The following is a 27955-nucleotide window of genomic DNA, read 5'->3' on the forward strand; positions in this document are numbered from 1 at the left end:
AATACTCCATAGTCTGCCCTGAGATTTGCACTCCAAGCAGGACTGTTTCAGTGTTTTACACTAATCCTGTTCTGTGGGTAAAGGAAAGACTTCACTTTCCAGCCTTGTTAATTTGGAAGTGTTTATGAGTATTATTTTAGCTACTTTAAAAATATAGCATTGACTTTAGCACGAAAGGTTCTAACCAAATTGTTCTCTCAAGGCCAGTTGGTCATTTAGTCCAGAACTGGCTTAGAATGGAAAAGATGTCTGACCTTAAGTTAATATGGAGCAAGAATGGGCTGGCACATAGTCTGATTTGCTTAAGGTCTTCATATTGGCTTCCTGAATGTTAAACCCTTTTTCTGCTTCTTACAGGGGCATAGCCCCCTCCAAAGCGAAACTGATCAACCAACCTACTGTGAGGAGAAGCTGGGCACCTTGATCTGCTTATTGCTCGAAGTTCCCTGATCGGTTTGAGAACCACGGGCTCGCCCGTAGACGTACCAGACAACAAATACCTTATGGTCACTGAATGTTCGTTTATGAACCATTAGACGTTTCTCCCATGCAGCTGATATGGAAAGCTACTCAAAGAGCCAGCTGGCCTTCTTTTTACATGAAGAATGATGGTGATATTGGAAAACTCAGAAGAGAGCAGAGTTAAAACACCGGCCAGTGGATAAATCTGATTTACAATAGTTGACACATTTAAAGAGGTCCCATCCTCCCCCTGGAGAAATAAGATCAATAAGCTGCCACAAGGACTCTTGTTTTTGCTGATACAGACTAACATGGCTACCACTCTGAGATCAATTTATTTATATTCCATACACTGGGTTTATACAAACCCCAGAAAACAAGATTTTTCTTTTCTTTGATTTCATAGAGTTCATAGAATATCAGGGTTGAAAGGGACCTCAGGAGGTCATCTAGTCCAACCCCCTGTTCAAAGCAGGACCAATACCAACTAAATCATCCCAGCCAGGGCTTTGTCAAGTCTGACCTTAAAAACCTCCAAGGAAGAGATTCCACCACCTCCCTAGGTAACCCATTCCAGTGCTTCACCACCCTTCTAGTGGAAAAGTTTTTCCTAATATCCAACCTAAACCTCCCCCACTGCATCTTGAGACCATTACTCCTTGTTCTGTCAAGTTCATGTTACTGGATCTGGTTCCTCTGTTTTAGTGACTAATGCATATGTAAAGGCAAGGATATAGCCTTTGTATCTCCTTTGTGATTCATGGGCAATGTCCACAGGAAGGTGCAAACCCACCTTCACGCTCACCTAGGACCCCTGAGCAATGGGAATGGTGTGGTTAATCCACACAAAGAGGAAGACTGGATGAGAGGCAGGCTGTTCACGAGATCTGCACCTTATGCAGCATGGAGCTCTTAGAGCTAGAAACTAAAGTAATGGTGCAATCAGAGAAGAGCAGCAGCTCTTGGATCTCCTATGCTCTCAGTAAGAAGGGTCAATATGTGTCCCGTACGACTACTTCAGCCTCCACGGGGCATCTGTGCAGCCCGCCAGGAACATTCTTTTTCCCCCACCCAAAATTCAGTACATCTCCTCTTTCTGTCCTTAATATTGCACTGTTAACGAACAGTAAATATTTATTTTGATCCATCTCTAGCTGTGTTTGAACTGCTCCTTTTGAGTTAAAATATTGTGGCTGGGGGTGAAAGAGTGAGAGATGAGAGTTTAAATTTAGAGGGGGAAATAAAGAGAATGGTTGAAGGGGTTGCTTAGAGGGATTGTAAGAGGCTCATACACTAATGAGGTTGGTATAAAAACCTATAGAGAACAGAATAGAATAGCCCCTGGAGAGTGAAAGAGGCAGAGGCTGTAGTCACTGAATTAAAATTGTGTGTGTGTTTGGGCGGGAGAGTGGGGGTGGCGCGGCTGTTAGGCCCTGTCTGTTCTTTGGGATCCAATTCTACAATTGTGTAGCTTTAGCATGATGTCACTCCCTTGACTTCAGTGGAATTACTGCTGATTTACACCAGTGTAAGCAAGATCAGAACTGGGATCTTAGTCTTCTAGAGGCTGGTTGTTTCTTGGGAGGGCAGAGCAAGCTGGTTGCATTGTCCCTGCACAATCCTTGATGACTGATTATTACCAAGGAAGTCACAGCTGACCAGCCTATCTGAGTGAAAGTAATGTGCTCTGAGAGTGGCGAGGACAGGGAGGATGGAAACGCTTTGGAAGAAAAGGATGCTTGTTTCGATGGTGCTGGAGCGGGGAGGCAGGGGAGTCAGAAGAAGAAAACGCTTTGTAGTGGACAAATATTTAACCTGGAAGGGAGGGGAGTTTCGAGAGCTTGGCTAATTGATCACTTTGCAGAGTTCCCCTAGTCACAAACAGATTGGGCTGTCAGGTGTTGGGACTACTCCATTTTGTTTCTTTCTGAAGTAGCATTTGCTTGTATTGTGAGAGAGATTACAGGAGACCCTTAGAGTTATGAACACTTTGGGAATGAGGGTTGTTTGTACCTCTGAAATGTTCATAACTCTGAACAAGACGTTCTAGTTGTTCTTTCGAAAGGTTACAGCTGAATGTGGACTTAATACAGCTTTGAAACTTTACCATACAGAAGAAAAATGCTGCTTTTCCTTTATTTTTTTAGTAGTTTACATTTAACACTGTACTGTACTGTATTTGCTTTTTCTTTTCTTTTTTTGGGGGAACGGGGGGAGGGGTCTCTGCTGCTGCCTGATTGCGGGCTTCTGGTTCCAAATGAGGTGTGTGGTTGACTGGTCAGTTTGTAACTCATAACTCCGAAGTTCTACTGTATTATCAGTAGAGCCCCTCCAACTGCTCCAAGACACCTGCTTCTTTTAACAGGGTAATTCCAGATCCAAATTCCCTGGATGTGGAGTTCCAGATTGAGCGTCTTGTGGACATCACTAATCACCATATTTGCCTATTTATGGAGTGTAGCACCTTTTCATCCACACTACTGTAGCTAAATCTGCACAGCACCCCACACAATTACCCACGGCTGGTGCTCTTAGGTGCCACCGTAATACAAATCAATAATAATATATCTACCTATCTAGTATAGTTCATCTGTCTAGTCAGAATTTCACACTCAAAAGATAGAGCAAAAAATGTTGTGCTTATTTCCTTTCTGTGTGCATGAGTGAGCAATTTCATTTGCTTTACAATACGTAGAGGTTTAAAATAGAAACTGTTTTCTTATCTTATCAGCTCTTTGGGTCAGGGACTGTCTCTTACTATATATATGTACAGCACCTTGCACAATGGAACTCTAGTGTCAGTTAGGGTCCCTGGGTGCTACCATAATAGAGTAAAAACAGTAATAAAAATAATAATTAATATTAAATTATTTTTCTGTAGATCCAAAATAATAAACTCTATTTACAGATATTGCAAACGTCCCCTGATTTTGAACTGAGGACCAGGCTGTAAGCATGAATAATGAAATGGTGGGAATTATCGATGGGGTGGCATACATGTTCTGCAAACAATGCCTCACTTGTGTTTGGTTTTATAATATGCTCAGGTGGATTTGCAGCTGCAGTCACCACACCTCTAGATGTAGCAAAGACAAGAATTATGTTGGCAAAGGTAAGAGATGGAAGAACGCTGAGCAAATGGACAGGTGCGTGGGCCGCAGTGCCAACACTTCTGCATGGTAGCACTGGCATGAAATGTAGCACCACACCTATCACTAGTGACTTCTGTTCTTGTAGTTTAAGCCAGGAACTGATTGAATGTGTGTTGCATGCCTGGATAAAACTGGTGTTGCTTTACTTTGCCCTGTAATTGCTATTCTTGTTCTTTCACCTCCCTCCTCATGTCTCCCAAAGGATCCATCTTAGACGTCACTGTGCTTTGTGCTAGGTTGTCCTGGGGAAACGCTGAACTCTAGACTGCCAGTGCTTAATGCAGAAGTCTTAATGACAAGTTCTTTATAGGGTCAAACTCCCTCAATTAAAAATCCAGACAGGGACTGATTCCTCTGTGAGTTTTTATAACAACAGGGGATTGTTTGCGTTGCTCTCCATAGGCAGGCTCGACGCCAGACTTTTTCTTAGAATTTCAAACCATTGCTGCACTTCTGCCAGTGATGGCAAAAGCAGGAGTGCTAATGTAGGTGTGCCACCGTTGTTTTAATGAACGAGTCATCTAGCCTAGTCCTGAGCAGGCCTAGATTGTGGGACGGTTAAAATGCAAGCAGCTGGTACCCACTGTTGTGATACGTTGTTATCCTTTAAGGAGCTGCGCTGATGGAGTCAGTGTCACCCCATATGGGTCAATTCTCTCCATCAGCCATGTCCCTGAGTAGAGTAATCAGCTATTTCTCACTGGCCGTTTGCACCTCATCTGATGACTGGTGCTGTGTTAATAGACACACATCACGTTATGTAAAGAGTGCGCTTTGCATCTTTGTGTACGTGTGTGTTTGTACATAGTGCAGTCTCGTTCAGCAGACATGTATCACGGAGGGTGCATGGCGTGTTGGTTAAAGCATGTGACAAAGTCGTGAGAGCTGGGTTTTGTTCAGAACTATTCAGTCCCATTGCTCTGTTTTGCAGTGTAAATGGATCAGTAGCTTGATAAATAACTGGATCCAACTGGTGATTGATTGAATTATGGTCTCTCTGTTCTTGTGATACAGGCTGGTTCCAGCAATGCCAGTGGGAATGTACTCTCTGCCCTGCACAGTGTCTGGAGGTCACAAGGGCTACCTGGGTAAGGACTATCTTGTGAGAGAATATCTATGAGACAGATAAGTGTGTGTGTGCGTGTGCACGCTCCTAATGCACTGTAAAAAAACTATGAATTGACTCGCCATTCACAAGGCCAAGTAGCAGTCATTCAGGTATGTGTGTGTACAGCACCTGACACAATGGAGCCTGTAGGAATGACTGCATTACAAATATTAACCAATAATAATCATTACCCCTTCCTAAGAGCCAGGCCAGCCTGGTGCAGGCAACTCCCTACAGCGCCAGCCAATCCTCCTACAGTTACCCAGGAACTTTCTTTGTGTAACATCACCTTGGCCCCTTCTTACCCTCTTTCCCCAGCAGGAAGCATAGCGGGAGAAGGGGACACCAACAGCATCCATCCCTAGAGGTCAGCCAAGAAAGCAGAGGAAGCTAAAAGCCAAGAAACTGGAGCTGGGATTTGCAGGTGTTTCCCTTCCTCTCCATGGGGTGCTGCAATTCTGCATTTCAGTCACTGCGTGGCGCCGTGTAAGGCTATAAATCAGCAACTCCCAGTCCATCCGCACAGCATTGCCCAGCAGGAAACAGGCCCAGAGCTCCAGAAAAATGCTTCAATGTGCTGAAATACAGAGGGCAGGAAAACGGAGGGAAGTGGCTTTGAAATGTGCACCCCACGGCTTGTTCTTCCTTTCTCCTGCCTCGCTCAGGTTTCTACACATGGGGTTTCATAGAATGAGGACATCTGTTATGGGCTAACCCTTCAGGCCTCTCGCCTCTCTCAGTGGGGAATTGCTCAGGCGTGCGAGACATGACTAGGTTAAGCCTCACAGGACCCTGGCACCTTGGCAAATAGTATCAGTGGGAAAACAGGTTATCAGAGAGAGGCTACGAGGCTTGCCTGAGGTGACATAGGACATCCATGGCAGAGCATTTCCGTTGGATAACACATTAATTACATATGTACCTTTGTAATGTGTGTGGGAGCAGCGTTTCCTGACTCTAAAGTACATGAGTAAATGTTGTGCATTGAAGAACAACAAAACACCCACTTGGATTTCATAGACTCATAGAATATCAGGGCTGGAAGGGACCTCAGGAGGTCATCTAGTCCAACCCCATGCTCAAAGCAGGACCAATCCCCAACTAAATCATTTCCCTAGTAAAAATGCATATTTTTTTTTAAAAATCGGAATAGCCACAGAGCTCAGAGCATCAGTCTGATCAGCTCAGGACTGTGCAGCCTTCTGCACAGCTCTGTCTCCCAAAATAATTAGCCACCTAATAGGCAAGAATATCAGTTGCAGCAATGTGGGAGCAGGACATGTTTAGCTCATAAGAACACATCATGGTCAAGTATATAAGGCCCAAGTCAGAAGGCCTTGTGTTTCCGCTCAGCTTTGGAAGGCACTTGTTGTGTGATGCTGGGTGAGTCACCTGGCCTCCTTGGGCCTCAGTTTACCCATCTGTAAGAATGGGAACAATGCTTCCTGGCCATGCGGTGGAGTTGTGAGGACTTGTTCATTCATGTTTGTAGAATGTTTTGAGATCCTTGGACAAAAGATGCCACAGGCGTGTAAATTAGTATTGATTTGCATGGATACCTGGTCAGTTCCTACTGGGCTGTGCTCTTTGTGTGGGAGAATCAGTGAGTCATTCAGTAGTGGCTAGCTATAGCCTATGCAGAATACAAATCCTAAAATAATTATAGCTAATGTAGATTGCCTCAGTCCATATGCAAGAGGCCTGTGATTTTGGAACCGTAAATCCTAGATTCCGCCTGCACCCGGTGGGTGTATGTGGCTCAGCTGGTAGTTGTGTTGTTGTGCCTCTGGGATTGTCGTCATACATATGCGATGAGTTAATTAAGTGTGTAGTTACTGGAGTGACGTGCAAAATCCACATGGAGCATTAACTAGACATTGGGGACAAATGCAGATCTGGATGGGTGCAACAGGTGTTGCTGTTTTTTCCCCTTCCACAATAAGACTCATTATGCAAATCTCTAGCTTCATTTCTCAAACCCATCTAGATCAGCCTGTTTTCCAGTGCTACTCTTCAGTGTTTTCAGGTTTAGAAACCAACTCAATAATCAGTGCTGTGTCTGCGTGACACTGGACACGTACTCTCCAGTCTAGTTACAGAGCATTTTCCTCAACGCCCGATCTCTGGTCACACAACTCGTAAAAGTTCAATATTCTTTTGACACATTTGGAAAATAATTCAAAACGAATTTCAGGAAGGTCCTGGACCCTTATTCCTGGAAGCATTCCAGCTGTTATGCCCACATCAGACTCTTCCTTTTGTGTTGTCTCAGGACGCATTGAGCCAGCACTTCTAGGTCCCCTGTCTGTGGGCCGATTTCATGCACTATACAGCATTGTATATGCTTAGAAGACCATGGAATCTGTTTTCAAATAGCAGTTAAGCAGCCCACTGCTATCCGATGTCTAAGTCCCCCCATTTCTGTTGCACATAATTTGTGTTCTTTCAAGCCTATTTTACAAGTGCCCATTTAGACAACCAGAATTCAAACTCTGTCCTCAGATTGTGCCACTGATGCAACAGAACCAAAGGGTAACTCAACTCTCCTCAACACTGCAAACCCAATAGAAAGCAAAATAATAAGCAGTCCTGAGAACAGAAAAATGCAAAAATGGCCAAACTCTGTCAGCTGCGAGGAGAAGGAAGAAAGCCCTGGGAAAAATAAATGCAGAGACGGCCATGCCTGCTGCCAATTATAAATGTATTAATCAAAACCAATAAAAGTGTCGGGCTTTTTGGCTGGCAGCAATGTAAAATAATCTATGGCTTCTCTAGTAAATCTCAGAATTGAAGAGAAGGAATTCTGGGACAGAGAGATGCATTGCCTCTTGCCACATTATTAAAACCAGAGTGCAGGACTCACTTCCTGGTTTGCACCTAGTAAATCCATGTGCTTCATGCCAACAAATTCACATCCTTTTCTGTCCAAAAGAGGGGGGGGGGCTGCATTAATGGATATTTCTCAATGGATAGAATAGGGGTGAGATTAAAGGAGCAAAGTGCACGTAGTCACAGTTATTTGCACTTGCAAATGGGAGTTTAGGTGAGCAATTTCTGAGCTGCATGCACTAGGGTAGACTTGTGCACGTATGCCTTGCACTTTTCCAGCACCTTTTCTCCAAGGAGCTTGTCGCACTTTACAGCCGTCGATGACTCCTTACAACCCAGCTGGGACATTGGCAAGTGTTGTTTTCCCCATAGGAAGAGTGAAGTGGAAGGAGTCGCCTGAGCTTGCCCTCCTAGATGGTGGCACAGTAGGACCTACAAGCCAGGGATCCTAGCTCCCTAGTTCGACTGCTAAGCGAAGTTTCCCAGTAGGTGCATGCGCGCACACACTATTGCACCCGTTGCTGTCTCCTTCTGGCGTTGGGCCCTAACGGCACGACTCTTCCATACCGAGATCCCAAATGTGCCTAGAGAATAGACATCAGCCTTTAAAGAGCTCACCTTTAGGAAAAGGAAAGAGATCTAACCTGTAGTTCTGAGTAAAGGGGCCTGTCCAGTGGCTTACTTTAAGCAGTGGCCTCTGATATTTTCTATTGAAATGGGGATTTGTTTCACTTACAAGAAGGATCCCTGTCCAAAATAGTGCCTCACGGTTCTGATGGACTTTAGGAGCCAAGCATTTGGGAATAAAGATTCCAGGGCTTGGAAAAACACTAGTGAAGAGTTGCATTCAGAATGGAAGATATGAGACTAGTGGGAATATGAATAATAGAAGCATGAGGCACTATAAGTTGGGGGTGGCAGGCGGCATGGGATCAGAGCGCACCCCCATAGCACATAGGCATTATAACAGGGGTGGCCAACCCGGGCCTCCAGAACCACATGCAGCTCTTCAGAAGTTAATATGTGTCTCCTTGTCTAGGCACTGAGTCCTGGGCTTCCGGGGAGATGCTCACTGCGCAACCCCTGGCTCCACCCCACTCCACCCCTCCCGTCGCTCCTCCTGCCCCGACACCAAGCCTCCTGCTTGCCATGAAACAGCTGAGTGAGAGGTGTGAGGAGGGAGGGAGAGGCGCTGGTCGGTGAGGCTGCCAGCGGGCGGGAGGCACTGGGAGCGGGGTGGGGGCACTGATGTGGGGCTGCTGATGTATTACCGTGGCTCTTTCTTTGACAATGTACATTGGTAAATTCTGGCTCCTTCTCAGGCTCAGGTTGGCCGCCCCTGCTGGCGATGATTCGCTTTGGAAATCAGACGGTGTACTCCCGCTGATGCGACAAGCCTTAGGGATGCAGATTGTAGTTGGCTAAGCGGGAGTTTGGCTAGTCGAGAGGGCAGGTGCAGCAGTGCAGGAGCCCTCTGCAGCTCTGGTGTCACGGCTCTGCTCCCTCGCGCCTTTGACCCCGTCCTGGTTATTACTGTAGGTGCAAGGTGCAGGTGGGTGGCTGTGGTCCTGGTAGAGCAGAGACAGACACGCCCCCCCCTCACCCCTATCCAGGACTCTGCTGTGGCTGCAGCCTTCCCTGCACCTGGTGCCAGCAGGAGTTGGGTGTCACTCCCATGGCAGCAGGGCTGCGGGGGGCTCGCTGCCCCGAGTCTCTGCTCCACTATCCAAACCTCTGCATAACCCAAATCCTCTCTTGTCTGCCAGGCTGAGGACTCGGCCCATGCAGAGGTTTGGATAAGGGGGGTTTGGAAAATCAGGAGCTGACCGTATCTGATTTCTGCTTTTGTTTTCTCCTAACCAGTTTAACACGCAGACTGGGAAAGTGCATTGGAGCCACTTGCGCCTGGACCTCTTTGTAGTTAAAACGCTCGGCTTTGATCTAGGCCCACTAACCAATCTTTTGTTGTCATTGTGTTACAGTAGTGGCTAGAGACGCCAACCAAGATCAGGGCCCTGCTGTCCAAACCCGTAGTAAGAGACAGTCCGTGCCAGGAAGAGTCTGCAGTCTAAATAGACAAAGTGTGAAAGAAAGTGAGCGTGATTATCCCGTTTGCAGAAGGGGAAGTGGGGCAGAGACAGGTTAGCTGAGTAACTGACGGGCCAGTATGGGACAAGAACCCAGATCTCCAGAGTCAGTGCGACCAGCTGTTCTCCCGCCATGCAGTGGAGGAAAAGCTGGTAGCTTGGTAAGCCAGGCCTGGGACTGCCACATGTTTAAAGGCAGATATGTGAGAGCAGAAGGAAATCAATAGGATGCTGAGGCCAGCATCACTAGTGGAGCTGAGGGGGATGCAATAAGAGATGAGGTTGGAGATGCAGCTTCTAGTTAACATCCTCAAAGTTATCCAGCCTTGCTTATTTAAGAGCTGTGGCTGTGACGGACCATACCGTAAACAAATGTCTGCAGTGCTTCAGTAATAGGCTGGTGTAATTCCACAGGAGAAGGATGATGTGTAGCTAGAGAACAATGCTGTACCACAGGATTTACCCTTTGAGTGCTCTTGTCAGTATGGGCCTTGTACAAGTTACTCTCTTTCAAAGCTATAACGATGGTAATCGCCCCAATCGCTGGCTGGGGCAGCCATAAAACGTTTCCATCTGCCTGTATGCTCCAGGCCCCAGAGCACAGATCATTATCACAAAAACCAAAGCAAGTGCGGTTGGAGGCTTACCAAGCACAGCATCTGACTAGCAGTGAGGACTGAGAGAGAAAGGGTTCCGGAATATGCACTGCTTCCAGCTGATCTGACATGCTCCAGGATAACAGCATTGCACAGGAATTACTCACAATACTGGTGTAAAAGCTACATAGTTGAAACTCTGACTTGGGTAGATTAATGTTACTGGGCAGTCCAGCCCACAGAAGCCAGGGACAGCAGAATCTCTATCTTCAATCCACCTCGGAGCATGTCACTTTTACATCACACACACTGTGCACTGGGTAAGATCACCCATTCCTTGTACTTACATGCTCACGAGGGGGTTAAAGGGACATAGGCCTTAAACTGCCCACCATTTAAAATCTTCCATACAGTGCAGCAGGGCCCATGTGTACAGTGGTCAGTCCTGAGGTTCATAAACCCAATAAAGTGATTTATGGCCCACCTCGTCCAAGGGCTGCTCCCGCTACAGACGGGCTGTAGGAGCAGGCAGAACTACTTTGGCTACGTTGAAGGAGATCAGGTTGTGTTGTGATTGGTTTTCCTGTTGCTGCTCTACCTTGGTACTGTTTTTTAAATCAAAAGCTGGAGGAGTGTCATTTGCTCAGCAGTGTATCAGGGTGCTTTGCTTGCTGAGGTAAAGGGACCCCTTTCCCCAATGGAGTTTGGCTCTCCTGCTTCTACTAGACAGAGTGGGTAGTTGTTAATCATTCGTGTTTTTGTTACTTTGCAGTGAGTGTAGCGAGTTTATTACCGTTCTCCCAATCCTTGTCTGTGCCAGTCCCCTGCTGAGAGCAGCACCGATACTGGATCTGGTATCTTGATTGTTCTCGCTTCTTTTTATAAAACACCGAATTACAGGCTGGGAACTGCCTGAAGTCTGCTTATTTCTGTGCTTGAAGGAAGTAGAGGGTAAGGATGGTGCAGAAGTTAGGGTGCTACCCTGGAAATCAGGTGACCTGGGTGCAATCGCCTGCCCTGTGTGAACTTCGGCAAGTCTCTTAGGCCCAGATTCTCAATGGAAGTTAAGCACCTAAATATGTTTGAGGGTCTAGGTCCTAGGCTATGGGTGGCGCAGTGTAGACTACAGGGATGTGACTTGCAGAGCACAAAGGGTTGTGCTGTGACTGCCCCGTGTGGACGCAGCTGGCGTGAACTAAAAGGGACCTAGTTCGCATGACCACGTCCTCTTTCAAACAGGACAGTGTTAATGTGAACGATCCACCTTGTAACTCTGAGCTTGTGCCAGTGCTGTCCATGTGGGGCAGTTAGAGTTGCATCTCTTTGCATTCTGCCTTTCCCAACGCCTTCCACTGCATTTCAGCGCAGTGCAGACGAGTCTCTAGCCTCACTTGGTCGGTTTCTCCATTTGTAAAATGGGGATCCCATCTCCCAGTGTTGTTGATGATAAATAGAAACTGGGAGGTGCTCAGATCCGACAGTAATAGAGGCTATATAAGTACCTTAGAGAGGAGGTATTTCTGCACGAACACACTCAAGAAATAAAGTTGGTGTATACAGCCCTGCTAAAAGGTTGTGTGTGGAGTGACTAAAAGGGTAATATCTCTCATTGATAGTCCATGACAACATATGAAGCATTTTTTCCTTTCTCTTTCAGATTGTTTGCAGGTGTTGTCCCTCGAATGACAGCAATCAGTCTGGGAGGATTCATCTTTCTTGGGACATATGACAAAACTCGCCGCTTGCTGCTCTGATCTGGAGTAGAGACTCCTGTGAATCATAGCAAAGAGCCAAAGATCTGCTGCTCTCCAGAAAGAATACACTCATCAAAGTACTCGTGCTGCTTCTCAGGCTTCTTTATGTGGCCGAGGAGCTGGTCAACAGCCTGAACTCGTATTTTCACTATTAAAAGAAAAGTCCTTCAATAATCCAGTTTCCCTAACTTAAAATTTCCCAGCATGGAAAGCAATGAAGTCATAGAGAGACTTGTGCCAAAAAAGTAACGTGGGGGTAAACAGCTAATTACAGCATCTGCAAACAGCATTATCAGAACTCGGGCAAGGAAAACGTTTTGTAAACCAAAAGAACATGGTTTGAGCAGCAAAAATGGAATAAATGAATTTTCATTAGTTAGAGACACCTGATCCTCTGCATCGAGGCTGCATTTAGTTCACTGGAGGAGTTGACATAGCTGCAATCAGCAGGCATTTAAAGACTCTAGAAAGTATTCTTAGCTGGGAGACTGCTGGGGAAAAATAATGCCTATTTGTTTCTGATTTGAGCTGTATTTTGAAAGTTTATCCCACCGTTTATACCTGCAGGTCCATAGCAAGTACTCTTATGTGGTAATCAGTGTGGGGTTTTTAATTAGACTCAGCTTTCTCCAGGAAAAGTACAATGCTGTATTATTTTATGGGTAGCCTGTCCAACAACGTTGCCTATGAAAAGAAATGCAGCTCTTGCCTTTTTTTCTCTTTCCCTACCAAAAGCTGAAGTGGATCTGGATTTGTAGTAGTGAAGCACAGAACAGGAGAGGTCGGGCTGCAGAATGCAAGTGACAAATAGAAAACAAGGCTCTTCTCCTCAGTGAAATGGCAGACTGAGCGTAATAGTTCTGAAGGGTGATGCTAGTCTGTTCTTCCTTTAGCATAGTGATGCTATAGTTAAAATCAGTTTGCGGAATATGCATAGGGCCATAATGAAAATCATCAATAGAAAGTCCAGGATTTTGAAAAAAATTAAAAAATCTTGTCAAATTTACAGCAGCAACTTGGCTTAGTTACACCTTTAAAGAGCTGTGTTAAGAACCTGAAACGACTTTCAGTTGAACTGAAGGCTCTTCCACAAGAAGGTTTTGTAGAAGCATTGAGCAGTGAGGCAGGCATCCTAATAAAAATATATGCAAATATAATTGATAGAGCTAATACAGAGCCAAATTAAGCTATGCAGTAACAGCAGCAGCTTGGTCTGTACTACAGCATAGTTTTTTTCCCTGAAGAAAACCCTTTTGCTGTTAAGCAAATACATGGAGAAACTGGCTGCCTTTAGGCAGGGTATGGAAGTTTAGCACTTGCTCAGAAAATGGGAAAAACTTGCAGAGCAAAAGGGACTAATTCTTGAAAACTGGAATTTCTACCCGTGGTTGCCCACACTCATCCCTACGGCAATTTTAGTCCCAAACTGGCTGGCTGATTCCCCTCCCTGCCATGATGCTGTAACAATACTGCAGGCTCCTTGGAGCACAACCCGTCAGGGCAATCTAGTTAATGACATTACACAATGTACTTTTCTCCATTGTACAGTTGAGCCCTTTTTTCTGGAGGGGGGAGGAAGAGGCAGGTGCAGGAGAGGATTTTGAATTCATTTGGAAGAGCTAGCTACCAGCTCGGAGCTCTTTATGGGCCTGAGTTTTGTTTGCTTTTCAGCAAGTACGCTGAGACTAGAGCATTTATTATTGTCGCAACAGGCCTCAAATTTATCTTTGGTCCATGTTTAGCGCTTTTGAAACATCAGTTCTGGAATCAGCCTTTTCTTATTATGCATGTCTTACTACAACCAAAGTGGATGTCTAGACTTCTGTAATTACAATGCTCACATGTACCCCTTCCATAGTCCCAGCCCAAGCCAATGTTAAAATATACAGAGTGAGTATAGCAGTAAGTTAGAGTGAAATACATGTGCCTAGCCCAGAGCCAAGCATTCAAAACCCAGGCAATTCAGAGTTAAGATTAAGTATACAACATAGCCAAACAGGTTAAGGTATGGCTATGCAAAGATGCTTAACCTGCTCTATAGTGGTGCCATGTACTAACCATAGTAATGATCAGTGCATGAATGAGTTTGAACGTCTTTAAAAATCTGGACCACTGTTTCTTCATATATTGTCCCTCCTGCTGTGTGCCCATCTCTTGCACTGCACCCAATGGAAACTGGAAGGGCTTTCACAGTGGAGGAACCTCCCCACTGGTCGGTCGGTCTCACTTCCTTCTCGCCAGGGTTCTTGCTGTGGACCACAGTCTACGATGAAGGCCCATGAAAACCCATTGGTACTGCTATGTGCCCGAAGACAGGTACAGCTCTTTTCCTTTACCTGCCACTGATCATGCTGCTACCGCCCCTGATTTCTGAGGACCGATCTCAGGGACATGCCAGCCTCCCCAGATGATGCAACCCTGCGCTGAGTGGAAGAATGGAGGGGGACTGATATGGGGGCTACTTTCTCTGCAGGTAAAAAGCAACCAAGGTGGAGCATGATAGTGGTCACTGACATAAGGACCTATACTTTGTTCACCACAAACTTTCTAGGACAGCATCCCACGTCATGGCCCAGCACTTCTTTCAGCAACTGGCTGGCTCTGTACAGCGAGCCATTGGAATCAAAGTAAGTCCCCAAGGTACCAAACTGAGGACATCTGTGGCTTGAGCACAGCTGGCGATGGCAGCTATAAGGGAGGAGGGCAGTCCGTGGTAGAACGCAATTCTCTTTAGCAGAACACTATTCATCATGCCCTGCTGAAGGAGAAACTTTCCCCATTCTTCATCACTGAAAGAGACCATTAATCCTTAAACAAAAAAGGTCTTCAGAGACAGCCTATGCACAAGATACAACTGAGATTTAACTATATGTAAAATTTGAAAAGTTTGTTATTCCATAATTGAGAGCCAAAAAAAAGTTGTCTGACACTAGACACTACATTCCTTAAAGACCACATTTTTATTGTATATTTTCAGAGAACTCTCTTCTCAAGAGCTGTATTTTTGGAGAGGCTACACTTAAAAAAAACCCACACCACCCACACAACAAGGATTGAATACTTGCTTTAAATACAAAATTAAGCTCATCCTTAATTCTGAAACTGAAGCCTCTATCATAGGTAGTGATGGTGTTATGAGTAGGACTAAGGTAGGTTGAAGGATTAAAAAATGTAGTTGAAGCTGTCCTGTATGTAGCCCATCTGGTTTTGGCGAGCAGTGGAGAGGTGTTTGCAAGACTTTTAGACAACTGATATTTTTTATATTAGAAATTTACTTCATATGAATTCTTCACTGTGTATTTCAGCTAGAATTCCCAACTCTCCCACCCCAGGGTCATGTTTCTAGTACCCATTGTTGGTCTATCGTACAGAACTTTGTCTAGTGAATGCAGTTTGACAAATGGACGTTTCAAAAAGGTTGTGTCCTGATACTAAAACATTTTCATTCGAAACAGAGAAGCGTGTAAGCAAGTGCTTGGGTTTTATTTTTTTCAGCTAAAACTCTGCAAAGCTCACTCCCAACAAAAAAGCTGTAATACTGTAAATGAACCTTTATTAAAGACACTTCAATGCCATTTGTTAGACACTTCAATATTTAACATTTTTTTCAACATACAATATTGTACCAAATTTCTAATAAATAACTTTGTACACAAAAGAAATACTTCCTCTTTCACATTGCCTCTCAGAAGCAGCAGATTCACATATTTAGTGGAAGTAACAACATGAAACAGTTAACGTTATTAAAAATACATTATTTTCAAATGCTAATGTGGCAAATGTGCTTAATATATGCAACGGTGATGACATTTCTGCCAGCAAAATTGGTCAAGGACGTCATTTGCATCTTCCTTGTGTATGTCCCACTGTTGTTTTCACTTTCAGAGTTAGTCTAAAGTGTATTTGTCCCATGAACTGAGAAAAACATATGTTGGTTTATTTATTTACTATTGTGCATCTCTTTTGCTTTTGATTTGCTGAATAGTTAAAAGTTGGCACTCAACATAATTAGTCACCTGCCACAAAGTGCACATGTGTCTACAGTTAGAAACTGGGCTAGACAGGTAGCTGGTTAAATTATGCCCTATTCATAAAAGCCAGGGTCGGTGATAATTTACAGTGAAATGTGGTTCAGGCCACCCCTCAAAGGACTGAGAAATCAGATTATTAAGGGTGGCAGTCTTTGGAGGTGGAATTTGGGACTAGCTTGGGATAATATGGGTGGGTCTTATTGGCCCTCATTAAAAAAAGTAATAAGGTCTTTAGTATTTTTCTGACTCAAGGCCTTGATAAGGTCTCACTGCCCGGACTTCTGAAACCCGCAGTGAGTTAGTGTAGTGGCGTGAGCAGGATTTCCACCACACCCTGCTCTGATGAAACTGGCCTTTAGTTGCTTCTAAGAAAAAGAAAAACCAACCAACCTTCCCCCAGAGTAGTCATCACCAAAGTCTAGTAAACTTGTATTAGCAGAACTGAAAACAAACCAACCCATCCATCCACAGGTACCAACAGAAGCAGCCGTTGGAAAAATAAAAAGCTTCAGACTGAAGTTATAAATGACAGAGTCATTTGTCCCAGGTTTTTTTTTTAATTCATGGATGAACTTAAAGACCCTGTACCAACACACAGTACTCATCCCTTTAAATCAGCAAGACCACCTACCCACACATACTCTTGCTTCTCAACCAGTATATTTCCGACTAGCTTGGAACTGTGGCACAAAGGGGTAATCCTGGGCGTGAAGTCAGCGTTCACATACAAGGAGATAGATAGCAATTACTGTCTGTGTGTACATGGATGTGCTGCAGATCAGGGGATCTATGTGCAGCAAAGAGACAGCACACGGAAAATGGGTCATGTACCTCAGGCATAATCTGCACACAGCCAGTATGATGGTAAATTAGGGGTGTGATTTTTATTATTGGGACAATAATACAGCTACAAGCCCAGTATGGATGCAGTTATACTTCTATGAAGTTGTCTGATACTAGTGTGGCTTACTCCCCTTTCCATACAGGAATAAGCTATGTTCACATAATTACCTTTAGAGCAGTTTAACCGCATTCACACTGGGAAGGGCTGTACCACTTTAAGTATACTGCTGTAGTTACAATGGTACAACTTGTGGGTGTAGACAAGGCCATTTTCTTTAAGTCTGTGACAGATCCCAACAGAAAAAGCCCATCCTTTAACTGCATGTATTTTTGTTGTTAACAATGATTTTGGCTTTCCTGTTTCCAAGTGTGCACACTAGTTTAATTCAACTTTATGCCTCTGTGCTGTTCTGCTGTAATTTGCAGACTATTACAGCTAATATTTAACCTTTAGCTCCTTGCTGCAATTCTGAAGGGTAATGAATTTTAAGTTCTTCCATAAAGAAGAAAAAAAGTCAGGTTGCTATGTATTACTTTTTCTTTTTTGGTAATTGCTTGGCTCTCCCTATAAACTCTATTAGCGTTTCTTTGAAATAATTTAAGATCTCAGTTTAAACCTGCTAAGTGCAATCAATTTCAGGGGGGAGGGGATTTGTGCTAACTAACCCAATCAATGCTTGATCTAAAGGAATTTCCACAGCAAAGCATGACAATTCCTTTGAAACAGCCTGGGTTTTAAAGGTCTGCTTATGTATTAAGGCACCAGAATTCTCTCTCTTGAAAAATTCAACAGCAACCTGATACTGAAAACAATATTGCCAAAACTTTGTGAAGTTTCACTCAGTTATCCATGCACTAAAGATTAAAATAGCCTCTGTAAAAGATATATATATATTTATATATAATATGAAAACTCTTATGTACAACTGTATCAAATACTTTTCTTTTCTCTACACAATTGTCCCTTGCATTTATGTGCTTCATATGCAAGTTAACTTTTGAACTAGTAATACTTCTCTTTGAAGTTTTAAACTATGTACAAACAGGTGACGCTCAAGTAGGAGTTTGTTCCCCACACAAGCTTGTTTCTCATACCTCGTGTTTTCGTTTTCCTTGGAGAGGCTGTCAGTTCAAGAGTTGAGGTAGAAGTAAGTAGCCTAGGTATTCTGTGCAAAAAATTAAGGTCAATAGTAGGTTTGTTCATTTGCACACGGCAGTTTCTCCCCCGCTCAGTCCATTGATCTTATGGGTGGCTTAAACTCATGAGCTGAGTCCTGTAACTTGGGTAGGTGTCCATTGGAAAGAAGAGTTTGTTTAGCTTCAGCCTCACCCTGTATATCCAGTGATGTCGGTGAAATTTCAGGTGTCCCTTTTAGCTGCTTCACTGAGTCTTCTGAAGGTGAAGCTTTTAAGTGACGCTTACTATGCTCTGAAGCATTTGCCAGAGATTGTGAAGAGCCTGTAAGAAAGTAAGGATAGTACAATGCTTAATTAGCTGATGCTCAGAATGCCACCATTACCACAACACACATAATAAATCATCATAATTCAAAACCAACCACCAGACAGCTGACATTTAATACTGAAGATTACTGAAGCTTTTTAAAGCAAGGCATGACAATGAGAGGACACAGGACATTAATCTGAATGGTACAGGGACAGAGACCCAAGCAAAACACGTACCTTGTCTGTCCACATGCAGTGGCTGATTCATGCAGGATGACAGTGGCATTCTGTCATGGTTGCTGGGATACAGAGTACTATCTGTGTCCATTCTCTGACTGCTGGTAATCCCAACGCACTGTTGAGGGTGAAGAGGATTGTTACCTCTGCTCTTGCTCCTACTTGGCTCTTTTCTGCTGAATGCATTTTGATGTGCATTATCCATAGTCTTAGTTGGCTGAGAATAGTATTCCAGATCCTTGGCGTAAATGTTGACATTCATGCTATCTGTACTTCCGCTGCAGTCAGTGCACACAACTGGCAGGCCATACCCTTTGTGGAGGGCAAGAAAAAAGCAATAACTGAAGTTAAGTACAGTCAGTTTGAAGCCGTCATCACAGCATCATGCAAGTTGGAGAAGGATAAGACATCTCAGACCACCCCTCTGCCACACAGGAGTCACGTTAACAATATATTGTTCTTTGGTTTCCTATAAATCTAGTTAACGCCTGCCTTTTTCAGAACGTTGGATTTCCCAGTATCCCTAACGGTAGTTGAAACGACTGGATCTGCCCCTCTAGCCCACTCCACACATTTATTTCTATTGCAGCTCGAAAGACACCTTATAGGTGTTATGTATTTATCCTCCATGGCTAGTTCCTGCTTCATGGCTGACCAGACAGTGCAGAAGAGGAAGGTGGAATTCTGCAGTAGCTGTTGCTGAAAAGGAGTGTGTTGCCTTTTGAGTGTCGTCGTTTTTAAAGGAACATCGTCAATTTAAATCACATTTCTATCTGAAAATATTTTGCTTATAGTTGGTAGGAATAACAGCCAAGATGGCTAGAGGTAAAAGAGGGAAGAGGAGGAAGTCTGTTCCCCCCCCGTTTATTTTATCTGCACTCGGTCAGTTAACTGGGTTTCACCATTTCCCCCTAGAGAATCAGATAGTTTCCCGTGCTGTCTGAGTGGCTCTTACATACAGTGTGAGAGAGAAAAGATTTTTTAAAAATAGGAAAATGTGATTGGAAAACCACACACTGGCAAAGAGACCGAGGAGCAGGGGTAGTGCCCCAAACTACTTGTAACTTGATTTTTGAACTTGTGATTACTTTCAAGTTGACAGTCCCTTTATGATGCCTCTGATGCAAATGTCTAACACCTTCAGTTTGAAACAGCTTTTACATGTTAGGAATGGCTTAAAAACACCCAATCAGCTGCAGTGATGCCGATCAGAGTCAACAGTCTGCCCTTTTCTGGCTGTTCTTTAAGCTCAAACTACTGTTATCAAGAAATAAGCAAGAGAAAAATATAAATGCCGTATCAGCATCTGAGAATCACTCTTGGCATTTTTTTAGGCAACATTTCTTCTCAGTCTTAATAACACTCTGACTCTCAAATGATTTCTGATCTGTACTAACATGAAATGTCTTTGCAGATTAATGTGTTTTGTACCTGTCTTATCTGGAACAAGCATTCCATCAGCTGCGTCTTCTGTTTTCCAAGTGTCTTTATTATATCCTACACATAGCTTTGGCTGTCTACAAGCTACAGTGGGCGCTTCGACATCTGGACCTCTTCCAGCATCAGTCTGACACATACCTATAACAAAAGAACCAGCTGGCTAAAGATTACAACCATCTGCTCTTTCAATCAAAACATTCAGTGATTTATCATACTGTAAAAGGGACTGCAATGGAAATAGTGGATAATTCTGAGTCAATTTTTCAAGGAAAAAATGTTTTATAGACTAACGATAATCTTAATCCAGAAATTTAACCTTTCCACCCAACATGTTCTTTTAAAATATTGTTGGATGATGGTATTTAATTTGTAAGCCTGAAGGCAGGGTTTGGCAATGCCAATGGATTTTGTATTAGAATTTTGTTGTCAGTAATTCTGGAGCCACAGAACTAGCCCAATATTGGCAAAACCTCCCAGGCCTGATGAATGAGTAGTCACTAAAGGAATCTGTTTTCATGAGTGATATTATTACTGGGAAAAGTGTTTCTTCTGTATCCGCCAAGTGAGAGGCATGTCCCTGCCTGTGTCCCCAATACAGTGTAGTAGCTAGGCGTACAGAGCTTGCAAACAGCTCACAGTAAGAGTGGAAGAGTAGCGGGCACTAGTGTTTTTAGTTACCCTTGTCACACCAAGAGTGGATACAGCTTTTTAAATGTTAGAATCCAATTCCTACCATTGTTCTCTATGTGCCCATTAGGCTGTTGGCTGTCAACTCTGACGACCACTTCCTGTCTGTCAGAAAGAGTCCCCTGGGAGGACAGGTAGCTTGGCACATCAGGTGGTACAATGGTCTCATCTGCAACAAGAGGTAAAGACAAATGTGAACCTCCAGTACTTCTATGCAAGGAGTTATGCTGTCAAAAACGGCTTAGGAGCATCAGTACCAGTGACTTTGGATGTCTACATTCTTGGGTGACATCTTAAAGCAGCCTGGTTCTTCAGAACACACTGAGCAGCCGCCCCCGAGGGCCCCTTTAAGGTGGCACTAGTTGACTGTCTCAAAATTTAGGCATCACCAATCCCTAGGGACTTGTGATAATCCTGGTCTTTCGAAAATGGGCCATGGGCTCCTACGTTATTTAGGAGGCTGACCCAACAGCTTTCATAACTGCGTTAATAGAGAAGACTGTGGCCTGCATGCTTCCTATGCTCAAACAGAGCAGTTACAGCCTCCATGACTCTTCAGACACGTGTGCCAGGATTCCTCCCGTCAGTCAGAGGGGAATGTGCAGAATAATAAATGTCATTTTCTGAATTTTTAATAAGGGTTGTTGGTGGCTCAGTAGCAACAAACTCCTTTTGTACCAGGCCCTGCCCCATGAAAACACCAGGCCGAAAGTAAACTTCAGAACTGGAGATGAACGATAACAACCAGCCAGGGGGCTGCTGCTCCAGGTGTCAGTTTCAGCCTGATTTTACTTCAGCCACTATAATAAATATGTAATTGCCTTAATGTTATGCTGGCTCATCACCCAGCACAAAGCAAACAGGTTCAGGCAAATGCTCTGGGAGAGAAAAATGGATCCCTGAGTCCTGCACACTGCAGCTCCTCTGGGTTTATTTTTAATTCTATGGAAAGGAACCAGAAAGGCAGAAAGATTTTAGGGGGGCGGGAAGGCTGGGGGGGCGGTGGGGAAGAGAGCAAAAACCAGCTACTTTCTCTCCATTGTAAGTGTCCTATTAAAAATTACTGCTACTTGAACTTATGAGGAGTATCTCCATGTTTTAATACATTTACTATTTCACCACAGCAACTGGCCTTGTTTTTCAAACAGCCTTCACCCAGACGGCAGCCCCAGGGCTAGTCCTGGGTCACGAGGCAGGTTCAGCTCTTAGACTGTTCTACCGCTAGCCAGTCCTGTCCCCCTCCCTCACCACAAGCTATGTCGAATGTAAACTCAATTCTATTGGGCACTAAGCCCCTCCTTTTCCAGAACTGCCCCTGTAACGAACTGACCAGACACCATTCAGGAAGGGGAAGAGAGAAGCACTGCAAGTCTCGAGTTTTAAAAAAAATAATTCAGTGTCCTGCAGAAACGACTGCTTTATAGCATGCAAACAACATTCCATCCAAACCTTCCCTTCGGCCATTGCTTTGAAAACCCCATATGTACTGCACCTGTTTCCTGAGAAGATTAAAGGGACATAGTGGAGGGCAGCAAATCCAAGCAAGGGATCAGACTGGGGTGCTCAGCAGCATTGGCTCAGAGTCCAGGAAGCTGATCCAACAGGCCGAAACGGTGCTTCCACTGATTATTCCTCCTGACCTCAGTAGGGCCCATCCTCAAGCTCTCAACCCAATGCCATGAGTTTGGCACCAGGGTGGCATTTTTGGAAGGCCGCTAGGCCCCGGAAAACTTCCTCTAGAAGATGCTGCACTTTGTCCGAAGGAACTGCTGGAGGTATCTCACTGCATGAGTTCTATGTGGGCGGGTGGAAGGGCAGTACCTAGGGTGGAAACTGGGGTTTCCTCTATCACAAATGAGGCCTGGTTAACCCTGGAGGGTTAACCCAGATTGCAACACAGCTTCCGACAGTGGCCAGAGAAAACCTGTCAGGCTCTGAATCAGGAGAGGCTGTCTGCAGCTGGATGGGAGAGAACTTGATGAGCCAGGCAAGCCGTAAATCAAAGCACTGAACATTCTGCAACAGCAAGTGACAGCTAGTGCAGCTGGGTGCAGCTTCCTGAGCAGAAGCAGATGATACGGGGAATCAAATCACTGAGATAAGCCTTTTAAGTAGGAGTTATGCCTGGCTGGAGCAGCCGTTCAGCCACAGAAGAATGTTCTGGCACGCAAAGGTTTCCGCTGGCCCAAGAGCCCTTAGCCAGGGTTGGAGCCTACCTGTGTTGGTGACGCTGTATTCTTCACTCTTCTTTCTGGTCTGATAGATGATGCACACCCAGACCAACGATGTCAGCACAATGCTGCACACCACTGCAATGGTGATTATCCCCACTGTCATCCTGTCCTTCCTGCAGCCAAGGGATTGCAAGATGCTTACGTGGCTGTGCGCACGCTCCGTTCCAAGGGTATTGGACATTTCACAGGTGTATTTCCCAGCATCCTCCAGCACAACATTCCAAACGATCAGCAGCTGGTTGCCAGGGGTGAAATGATGCCTGTCAGTCACTACCAGAGGCTGGTCGCCTTTCAGCCAGGTGATGCGTGGAGGTGGGCTTCCTGTTGCTTTGCACTGAAGGGCCACTGTTTCACCTACAGACACTACGTGGTCTTCCAGTGGATGGATCAAGGACGGTGTCTCTACAGGGGTTTAAGTACAGACATTAAGTTACTAGAGGGTTTGTGATGACTCAGATCATCTAGAGTCGGCAAACCAACAGACCTTTCTGAAGACACAATTAGCAAAGTACTAGAGATTGGCTAAACGATAGAGGGTCTCATGTGCCAGCTTCCCCAGGGACGCCCCACTGCACGCCCATGTCTAACTGGCATAATCTGGGCCTTTATTATTAGTTCTGCTTTAGTCTTCTTTCCATATCTTACATAAGAAACCCATGCCCCAGGGTAATCGTTTCCCACTTTGAAGAAGGAATAACAACTGTCACATACCAATAACTTGTAGGGCAGGGAGGCAGAGTTTAGTTTCCTTCTGCATATTTCTCCTTAGCAGGGGAGGCAAACAGCATGGCCTAACGGGTTTCTCCTATAGAAGGCGGCTGACTTCCAACAGAAACAGGACTCATTTTCTCAGGTATCTGGGTCCTTTCATAGACCCATGACCTACTGACGTCACCCCACCTCCATTGTCCCATGAGTATGTCTATGGCTTCTGACAACTCAAGCATTCCCTTCTAAAACCCATTTGGAAATTCAAAATGGTTCCTTTGCCTGCACTGCCCGGATCCCCAAGGAAGCAAAGCTTCTTACCTAGTACAGTCAGGGTGGCATTGGCCAGCACAGAGCCCGCGGAGTTCTGTGCCGTGCAGCTGTAAACGCCCATGTCCTCTATCTTCACATCCATGATGAAGAAGACATCATCGTCTGGCATGACGTGCATGCGGCGCTCTCGGGCTGCTGGGAAGTCGGTGCCTCCGTCCTTCTGCCAAGCAATTTGTGGAATGGGGAACCCATTGGCCGCACATTCCAGCCGTGCTGTCGTTCCTGTTCGGCTGGTGATGTCATGGGGGGTTTTGATAAATGAAGGCAACACTGTAAAGGGAAGGGAGGGGGTAGAGTGACAAATAGCCTTAGGGAAATGAGACCAGCCTTCCTGATGCCTGAGAACCCCCCATTAAACTAATTTCACTTGCTTCTGGGTTCAGTCTTCAGGGTATGAAACAAATAAAAACCATCCTCCCTCTAAAAGGAAATGTTATTTGAGACGTTCCCTCTTTTTAGTCCTTTCAGACTTTCATGCCTGCTGACAGAGACCCTACTGGAGCGGCTGAAACCAATGGGATGAGGCCCGTGTTTAGCGATGACTTGAAGTTAAGCATGTACTTAAGTGCCTGGCCAGAACAGGGTCATCACAGCAGGTGTGCACCTATAACATGGGGCCTCCCAACACTCCAGGGGATATGGACGGCTGGATGACCTTTTTACCTACAAGAAAAGAATCTGAACCCAGCCTGGCGCTCACCGTTAACAGTGAGCCGGGCCTTGTTGGAGTAGGTGGAGCCGAAGTGGTTGGTGATGATGCACTGGTAGCGTCCCTCGTGGGCAAAGGTGACGTGCCGCAGGTGCAGGATGGTGGTGTACTCCATCACCTCACCGTTCTTGGCTCGCGCATGGGCAAAGTTCTCGATCTCAGAGTTGTGCAGGACCTCGTTGTCCTTCTTCCAGGCAAATGTCATAGGGGAGCTGCTGCTGCTTGCGGCCGAGCAGGTGAAGCGGATATCCTTGCCGAGAACGGCCATGGTCGTCTCTGGCTGAATAATAATCTGGGGTTTGGGGAAATCGTCTGAAAAACAGAGACAGCAGCTCAGCCCCGAACTAGGACACCGTGACCACTGTTCCTGGTTACAATTCTTGCCATTTTCACCTACAATATTATTTTAGCAGTGGATCCAGAGTCAGTCTAGATTTAATTAATAATGAGTACATTTAACTGGAGGAATTGACATGTCCACACATTTGCCTTTATGTACCATTGATGGGAAGAGAAATGATCTCTGTGCAACAGACTATCTGCTTGCTCTTGCAAAATGCTTAGTTTGTAGGGGCAGGCACCATGTTTTCAGAGTGTATGCATGCCTGCATGTAGTGCCTAGTGCAATGAGGGGCTGGTCCACTGACTGGGGGCCCAGGTGCTACCAGAATACTTACACCACTCCTCTACGAAATGTCAACTCAAACAATAAGAGCAAATCTGAAGTTCAAGTTCAAGAGTAAATTGCAGCCCCTAAGATTTCACCTCTAACCCACCCCTCCCTCAAGCTCTGGCATTAATCTGAGTTGAGGATGAAGAGGGTTAAAGTCACTCTTGCAACTAAAAAGCACTCACAAGCAGGGGCATGATGGTACGAGATGTCTAAGCACAGCAGCTGTATTTGCCTGTCAGCCTTCCAAAGCGGAGGCCTGCGTATGCACTCGTCTGTCCTGGGTGACTGTTGGTTTTAGCAGAGTTCCAAGTAGTGTGGTTTATTAGATTCTGACAAACTGACTATCGGAATAATGTTTAATTAAACAGAGATGCCTCTGGAGCTGGGGAGGACTGGTGGCTGGATGGCTTGGCAGTCCTCTGAGATATAAAGTTGTCCTTCCTAGAAAGGTTGATTTTGCAACTTTGTGATGACTTGCCATGGGGACAGAGCATTTGAAAACTCGTCTCTTCTCCTTTCAGAAGGAAACAACAACCCCAACAAGCCCATTCAGAGGCAGGCCATCTCCGCTCTGATGCCACGTGCGTTAAGCATGTGTGTGTATATTTGTGCTCATCTGGATGTGGATGGAACGTTGGGTGAATCTTCACCAATGAAACATGCAAGATATGCTTTCAACTGAGGAAAGGGAACTTTCAAAAGCTACTCTGACTCCCTAAACTAGCATTGTAAAGAAGTAAGACTAAAATCCACATCAGTTAACAGGACAAACCACACAGAGGGTTCCAAAACCTGTGCCTTGTTTAGTTTCATGGTTGCTCATGCTTTCCTCCTTTGACTTTGGCCCAATTCTCCTACCACAGCTCTCTCCTGATCACTTTTAATTGTTCCCGATTAAAAGTGTGTGTGTTCGTTCAGCTGTTCTGCATTTGCCAGGCTGGTTTGCAGCCACACTTAGATGTAATGGCAGCGAGCAGTTGGATGAAAGGAAAGCAGTAGTTATGATCCAAGCAAATAAAAATTAATCACAAACACACAAATCCAAATTTTAGCAATTGGCTGTTTCAGATTTAATGGATAAAACATCCATAAAAGAGCTTATATTTAAAGACTCCTCCTGCCACAATTTTTTAAAAAACCTTTTGTTCTTACGATTGAGGGGCAGCAATGGGGGGGAGGGGGAAGGGAAATCCCAAACCTAACAACCGACGCTCACAGTGCTATCACTCTGTGTGCAAATCCACAGCTGAAATCCTGCCCATATTAGCTCGCTAGGACCAGAGCTGCCTTCCTATAACAGTGGCTGGATTTATAACTGAACCAACTGTTAGTCCCCTTTGATTTAATACTCAGAACGCCTGGTAAAGGAATACACTAGATGCAAGCAATGTGGTTTTGGTGGGAAATAAATTGTAGCCAGTGACTAATTTTTAAAATGTAGGCTTGGGTTGGCTTTGATGATACAAAACCCCCCACCAACCCCAACATAATCACACAGTCTAGCAGTAAAAGGAAATTTTGGCCGAAACAAGACCTGCCATTCACACAGCCTCACACCCCAGACCCCACTTACCGCACACAAAACTTTCTGTGGGCACAGCAAAAATGCTCTTGCTCTTGAGCGACTCGGGATGGGCACAGGTGGCTACCACAAAGGGCTGCTGCTCTTTCTCGGCTAACCACTGCGGCAACCATTTCAGCTGGCAATCGCACAGGAAGCTGTCGCTGTTTATGTGGCTGGAGGGAAACAGAAACGAAAACACCTACTTGGGACCCTTGCAAGGGAAATGCTGCAAAGCTCTGAGCCCTTTAAACCCACTCGGCAGTCCTCCCTTTCCCTCAGCAAAAAGGGGAGGATGGTTGTTGTGCTAAATACATCACGCTTGTATAGCACCTTTCCTTTCCCTCCCTCCCAAAAAAATCTTACCACTTTATAAACACTAACTAACCCTTGCAACAACCCTGAGAAGCTGGCAAGTGGTGATTTACAGTTAGGTAAACCGAGGCAGAGAGAGATCTCAAAGTGAGGAGCCGAAATACCCTTGAGGATCTGGACCTGAGTAACCTTACCAAGGAGGCATGTATCAGGGGCAGAGTCAGGCACGGAATCCAGGAGTCCTGAACCCTGCTTGTATAATTCCTACACATGCACCTTCTCTGCCCACCAGAGTGTCAAAAGACTTTATCAATTGACTGCAAGGTTCAATCGCTGAATGCTGAAAGTGTTCTGTGAAGCTCTCTACTTACAGCCGTTAGTAACCTATTTGGCCAATGCTAATCTTTAGTGCATTTCCGATACAGTCCAAGTCAACATGTCTCTTTCCCTCTATCTGTTTGTGCACTTATTTGTGCACCAGTACGACTAGGGAGTTCAAAAGGCATGTGGTCAGCTCAGTGAATTGTTTGTTGATTAACTACTGATACACAGGGGGAGGGAGGGACAAACAGATCACTGGCTTTGTATATGTCCAACGACAACAGTGACTAACTCAAATAACAAAAATTTTCTCAGCATTCTACTGGGAATTTAGTGGCTACTGTTAAGAAGAAATCTTAGAACTCAGAAGATACTTCACCTGTGTAACTAGCTGAAGGCCATCAAAGATGGAGCATAAGCTAACTAGAC

At 44.9% G+C, this 27955-nt stretch overlaps 2 protein-coding genes across 3 annotated transcripts in view; one reads left to right on the plus strand and one right to left on the minus strand.

Annotated features, from left to right (window-relative positions):
* Window positions 1–15572, plus strand: part of SLC25A26 (solute carrier family 25 member 26) — a 131907-nt gene extending 116335 nt beyond the window's left edge. The window contains exons 8-10 of the mRNA XM_050957538.1: window positions 3510–3574; window positions 4629–4702; window positions 11892–15572. Of these exons, the coding sequence (XP_050813495.1) occupies window positions 3510–3574; window positions 4629–4702; window positions 11892–11988 (236 nt within the window). The 3' untranslated portion in view covers window positions 11989–15572. The remainder of the gene's footprint in view (window positions 1–3509; window positions 3575–4628; window positions 4703–11891) is intronic.
* A 1075-nt stretch (window positions 15573–16647) lies between these two features.
* Window positions 16648–27955, minus strand: part of LRIG1 (leucine rich repeats and immunoglobulin like domains 1) — a 138723-nt gene continuing 127415 nt past the window's right edge. Inside the window, exons 12-19 of one of the 2 annotated variants that reach the window (XM_050957303.1) lie at window positions 26903–27066; window positions 24648–24968; window positions 23936–24217; window positions 22889–23308; window positions 20719–20841; window positions 19977–20123; window positions 18546–18857; window positions 16648–18321 (exon numbers count right to left, since the gene is read on the minus strand). In XM_050957303.1, coding sequence (XP_050813260.1) covers window positions 18092–18321; window positions 18546–18857; window positions 19977–20123; window positions 20719–20841; window positions 22889–23308; window positions 23936–24217; window positions 24648–24968; window positions 26903–27066 — 1999 coding nt within the window. In that variant the 3' untranslated portion in view covers window positions 16648–18091. Of the gene's footprint in view, window positions 18322–18545; window positions 18858–19976; window positions 20142–20718; window positions 20842–22888; window positions 23309–23935; window positions 24218–24647; window positions 24969–26902; window positions 27067–27955 lie in introns of both variants that reach the window. The other variant, XM_050957302.1, reaches the window with a different exon arrangement.

This window comes from Gopherus flavomarginatus, chromosome 6 (assembly GCF_025201925.1).
Source record: "Gopherus flavomarginatus isolate rGopFla2 chromosome 6, rGopFla2.mat.asm, whole genome shotgun sequence".
NCBI classification, from domain to species: domain Eukaryota; kingdom Metazoa; phylum Chordata; order Testudines; family Testudinidae; genus Gopherus; species Gopherus flavomarginatus.